Source organism: Populus euphratica, unplaced genomic scaffold (assembly GCF_000495115.2).
Source record: "Populus euphratica unplaced genomic scaffold, PopEup_1.0 scaffold2.1, whole genome shotgun sequence".
NCBI lineage: Eukaryota > Viridiplantae > Streptophyta > Magnoliopsida > Malpighiales > Salicaceae > Populus > Populus euphratica.
Window position 1 is genome coordinate 216,993 of NW_011499846.1, and position 5,502 is coordinate 222,494.

General features: G+C 38.0%; 1 protein-coding gene across 1 annotated transcript; it reads left to right on the forward strand.

Moving 5' to 3' along the window:
* The first annotated feature begins 465 nt into the window (after positions 1–465).
* On the forward strand, positions 466–4,993 carry LOC105128586 (probable methyltransferase PMT27). Its single transcript, XM_011030315.1, has 8 exons — positions 466–2,124; positions 2,200–2,349; positions 3,043–3,313; positions 3,438–3,548; positions 3,622–3,796; positions 3,882–4,154; positions 4,269–4,463; positions 4,572–4,993. Exons 1-8 carry the CDS (start codon positions 670–672, stop codon positions 4,786–4,788), a joined length of 2,847 nt encoding a protein of 948 aa, XP_011028617.1. The 5' UTR covers positions 466–669; the 3' UTR covers positions 4,789–4,993.
* The last annotated feature ends 509 nt before the right edge of the window (positions 4,994–5,502 follow it).

Here is a 5,502-nt window from a genome sequence, read left to right on the forward strand (position 1 = left end):
TTCAAAGATTAACATGAGTTAAATTTAATCTTTTTATTATCTTTTTTTTTAATTATTTTATCTTTTAATATTAGATTTATTAAGAATTGATTTTTACATCTTTTTTTTTTATTTTTCTTTCTATGAAGTTATCTCAATTTTATGTTCATGGTCACTAGGTTACTAGGTTAACCCGAGTTAACATGGATTTTTTTTATTGATTTTTTTAATTAATTTTTTTTATGATTTTACTTTTAAACATTAAGTTATTTTATAATTAAATTTTATAGTTTTACTCAGTTTATTTTTAATAGAGTTACCTCAATATTATCATCAAGTCTCATATTTAATATCCTAACCCAAATGGGCTTGGATTATTTTGTTTATGTTATAAATTTTTTATTTATTTATTGTTGTTGCAATTTTTTTTTTCCAGATATCCAGCTAAAAATGCTACCCAAGCATCATGATATTGGGCTCATGATTCTCAGCTCTTGTTCTGCTACTTTCTCCGCACCATAACAAATTCCCTTCTCCGACTCTCCTGGATCTTTGATGCATTCTACCTTAGAATGTTTCTTCACAAGCATAGCTGAAACCTCTCCTTCGCTTTAATATCTCACATTCCATTCTAAACAATTGTATTTCTTCCACATTCTCATACTAACATAGTTCAAAACCTAAAAAGAAATGGCGAGGCCACGCAGCAGCAAGCGTAATTCCTCCTCAAGTTCTTACACATCAACGATAACCACCATAGCCTTCATAGCATTATGTGTTATTGGTGTTTGGATGCTAAATTCCAACTCAAAGGTTACTCCACAAACCACCAATCACGCCACCAAATCCACCACCACCAACATTGCCGCAGACGTGGATGTTTCTTCCTCCACTGAGGTAGAAAACACTGAATCCATTAACAAAAAGGAGACGCCTATTTACGAAGACAATCCAGGAGATCTTCCTGATGATGCTATCAAATCCGATGAGCCTAAAAGCAATAATGACAATGACAATAAAGAAGAAAGTAAGGACGGAAAACAAATAGATGATGGTGATAGTAAGGCTGATCAAGAGAGCTCATCACAGGATTTAAAGGGAGAAGGATCTGGCGAGGAGCAGCAGCAACAGGAAGAAAGACAAAATCAGATATCTGAAGAAAGTTCAGACAATCAAAACCAAACAGCTGATCAAACCACCCAAGAAAGTTCTCAATCTGAAGGTAGCCAGGAAACAGACGCTAATCAAGAACAAGAAACAAACGCTAATCAAGAACAAGAGCAAATTACAGTACCTGAAACTGATGATAGTAATTCAGAGGATTCTACAATTCAAAATGAAGGACAAGATCAGAAGCGGCAACAACTACAACAACAACATGTTGCAAACAGCAGTAAAGATTTACAGGATTCTCAGAACCCAGAATCAAAAAAAGACCAACAACAAGAAGAGAGTACCGGACGCAATGAAAACGATCAAGAATCTAATCAAAATGAGAAATCATATGAAGACCAACAACAACGACAACAACAAGAGAATACTGGACTCATTGAAAACACTCAAGACTCTAATCAAAATGAGAAATCATATGAAGAGCAACAACAAGAGCAAAGACAAGAAGATGCTGGAGTTCAGAATTCTTCTCAAGAATCCCAGAAGGAGGTATCTGAAGAAGATCAAAAAAAGAGAATGCAGCAGCAGCAGCAACAACAAACATCACATCATCAAGAAGCTGAAAAAGAATCCCAGGTTGATGGCAACACAAACCAAGAAACCAAGCAGGACTCAAGCTCTGGCGAGTCAGCATTTCCAGGTAGCGAGAACACAGGAATACCAAAAGAATCAAAGGAGTCAAAGAAGTCATGGTCAACTCAAGCAGCAGAGTCAGAGAATCAAAAGGAGAGAAGGAAGGAGGAATCGGACGGTAATGATAGTATGTATGGGTACACATGGCAGCTCTGTAATGTCACTGCAGGTCCTGACTATATACCTTGTTTGGATAACGAAAAGGCCTTAAGACAATTACATACAACCGGGCACTTTGAGCATAGAGAGAGACATTGTCCTGAGGTTGGACCCACTTGTTTGGTCCCACTTTCTGAAGGGTACAAAAGACCCATAACATGGCCTCAAAGTAGAGACAAGGTATATCATTGAAGCTCTGGTTAGATAAGGATGATTTTGTGGTCTTGTAACTTTGTCTAGTGTTTGGTCTTGTAGATATGGTATCATAATGTACCTCATACAAAATTGGCAGAGGTCAAGGGACATCAAAACTGGATTAAGGTTACTGGGGAGTTCTTGACCTTCCCTGGTGGTGGAACTCAGTTCATACATGGAGCTCTTCACTACATTGATTTTGTTCAACAGGTAAGCTAATCCCATAATTCAAATTCTTACATAATGCATTGTGTTAGTGGGGTCCTTAAGGAATATTTCTATGCCGTTTGAATTCTATTAGCGGTGGTAGGGTGGATACTTAACAAGAGTAATGCTGAAGTAATTATTGCTTTTATTGGTAGAGTGTCCAAGCTTCACTAAATATTAGAAATTAAGGCTTGGTCTCGATGCAATAAAATACCACACAGCTATCAATCAATAAATAAAACTAATAAATGTCATCATTGAAGCGATGCGAGCATTCAGGCTTATACATTATTTAGCTATGCTATTGAAGAAAATATCCTTGTCAAGGGAGAAACTCGTCAAAAAATTATTTTATTTAAAAACTTAAATTATTAGATGAGATCTCAAGATATAATTTATATTATTTTTTAATACATTTCTATAAGTAAAAGCTTTTTGGATTTAAAACTTGTACAGATCTAGATTATCTTATGCTTAATTTTTTATCAAATAAATAGGGATGGTGAGATTCGAATGTAAAACTATTTAGTTCTCAAGACTCTGATATCATATTAAAAAACCATCTCATCTAAAAATTTAAGTTATTAGATAAAATTTCAAAATATAATTTATATTATTTTCTACCAATACTTGCCATCCATACTGCCCGGTTTCCGTTGCATGAATTCTCATTTTTATCCAAGGTTGGTAGTGCAGGCAGTGCCTAAAATTAAATGGGGAAAACACACTCGTGTGATACTGGATGTTGGGTGTGGAGTTGCAAGCTTTGGTGGTTATATTTTTGAAAGGGATGTTCTTACAATGTCATTTGCACCCAAGGATGAACATGAAGCTCAAGTTCAATTTGCCCTTGAAAGAGGAATACCTGCCATATCTGCTGTCATGGGTTCTCAGCGTCTCCCATTCCCTAGTAGGGTCTTCGATCTCATCCACTGTGCACGTTGTAGAGTCCCTTGGCACGCAGAAGGTTACAACTCATTCACATCTCCAGTTTGAGTACCATAAAAATTATGATTCCAGTTGAACAAACAGTATCAAGAGCATATTTCTTGTAATCTGCCTTTGCTAAAGAGGTTTATGTACTTGTTCAGGTGGCAAGCTGCTTTTGGAATTGAATCGCGTTCTCCGACCTGGAGGTTACTTTGTGTGGTCAGCAACTCCTGTTTACCAGAAGCTTCCAGAAGATGTGGAGATATGGCAAGGTTGGATACCGAGAACTGATCTTTTGAACAATTTATAAACTTACCTCAACCTGACCTCTTGTTATTTTTCTAGCTATGTCTGCATTGACGGCATCTATGTGTTGGGAGCTTGTGACTATCCAGAACGACAGACTTAACGGCATTGGTGCTGCCATCTACCGCAAACCTACCACAAATAATTGCTATGATCAGAGAAAGAAAAACAGTCCCCCAATGTGTAAAAGTGACGACGACGCAAATGCTGCCTGGTCAGTTTTCTCTCAACCACTCCTGATGGCTCTAACAATTGGAAATGGCCTCAACAATAGCTAACTGAAATTATGGTCATTTCAGGTATGTACCTCTGCAGGCATGCATGCACCGGATGCCTGTTTCTAAAACTGAAAGGGGGGCTAAATGGCCAGAGGACTGGCCTCAAAGACTACAAACACCTCCTTATTGGCTAAACAGCTCCCAGATGGGGATCTATGGTAAGCCAGCTCCTCAAGATTTTGCTACAGATTATGAACATTGGAAGCATGTGGTGAGCAACTCATACATGAAGGCATTGGGTATCAGCTGGTCGAATGTGAGAAATGTAATGGACATGAGAGCTGTTTATGGAGGGTAACGATATTTTTCCATTGTTGTTGCTAATGTAACTTGCAAGATGGAATCGTCCAACTAAAAAGCATAATTTTCACATGGTATTGATGCAAAATACATGCTTTATGCCTCCAGGTTTGCAGCAGCTCTCAAGGACATGAAGATCTGGGTGTTCAATGTCGTGAACACAGACTCCCCAGATACTCTTCCGATAATATATGAGCGAGGTCTTTTTGGGATATACCATGATTGGTGTGAATCCTTCAGCTCATACCCTCGAACTTACGACCTTCTACATGCTGATCATCTCTTCTCAAAGCTGAAAAAGAGGTAAATCTACATGAGATCTCATTGGATTAGTACCTTTCATTTTCCATGTACGATTCACTTTCTCCTTCCTGAGAGCTTGATGACCAATTAGTGTTGTGGTTTTTATAGGTGCCAACTTGCTCCTCTATTGGCAGAGGTTGATAGAATCGTGAGACCTGGAGGTAAATTGATTGTTCGAGATGAGTCAAGCGCAATCGGGGAAGTTGAGAACTTGTTGAAGTCTCTGCATTGGGAGGTTCATCTAACCTTCTCCAAAGACCAAGAAGGTTTACTGAGCGCACAAAAGGGCGACTGGCGACCACAGACATATGCAGCTCTCTCCTGATCAAGAAGAGAAACAGCATCTGGCTCGTAATCTTGTGCTGCCCCTTCTTAACAGTTTATGGACTTGGCAGCTTACTGTAGAACTTTTCTTTCTTTAAAATGTAAAATCTTCTTTTGAAATACAGCTAGGTTAATGTATTTTTTATTGTCAAGTAAACCTATGAGTACTATAATCACTGCATAGAATTAAAGTATCCCGAGGGGAGAAATTTGGCATCAGAAAGTTTGTCTCTCTTAACTCACTAACTTGTCCTCTTAGCTGCATCCATAAATCTGGGATCTCACCTGTTCGCTAACCCTAAATGCCCTCCTCACCACTTAGCAGATCATTGTGTTACTCATGGAAATTAACAGATATTGGCACAGACTACCAGGGATTGCGTGTGCGTAATAGGGACCTATGACTAATAGAGTTCACTGTGATCCAGCCAACACCACGATAACACAGTTTTGTCATCCAATTTTTAATCGTTACATTGTTTTAGTAGGAATCTATTATTGATTCAAAATGAAAACTACCACTAAACCAGCTTCTCCAGTGCCAGTGCACTCTCCCTCGTACATTAGCTGCATTCATAATGCTAATAAGAACTCGTCAATAATTAGCTGCATTCATAATGCATTCAACGTCAGCAACTGAAATTAATTAGCTGTATTCATAATGCTAATAAGAACTGATCATGGGAACTCCAATCTGGTAAATAATTCGCATGAT

Coding starts and splice junctions, on each gene's coding strand:
- LOC105128586 (XM_011030315.1), top strand. CDS start 670: ATGGCGAGGCCACGCAGCAGCAAGCGTAATTCCTCCTCAAGTTCTTAC. Junction 2,125..2,199: donor GGCCTCAAAGTAGAGACAAG/GTATATCATTGA, acceptor TTGGTCTTGTAG/ATATGGTATCATAATGTACC. Junction 2,350..3,042: donor ACATTGATTTTGTTCAACAG/GTAAGCTAATCC, acceptor TTGGTAGTGCAG/GCAGTGCCTAAAATTAAATG.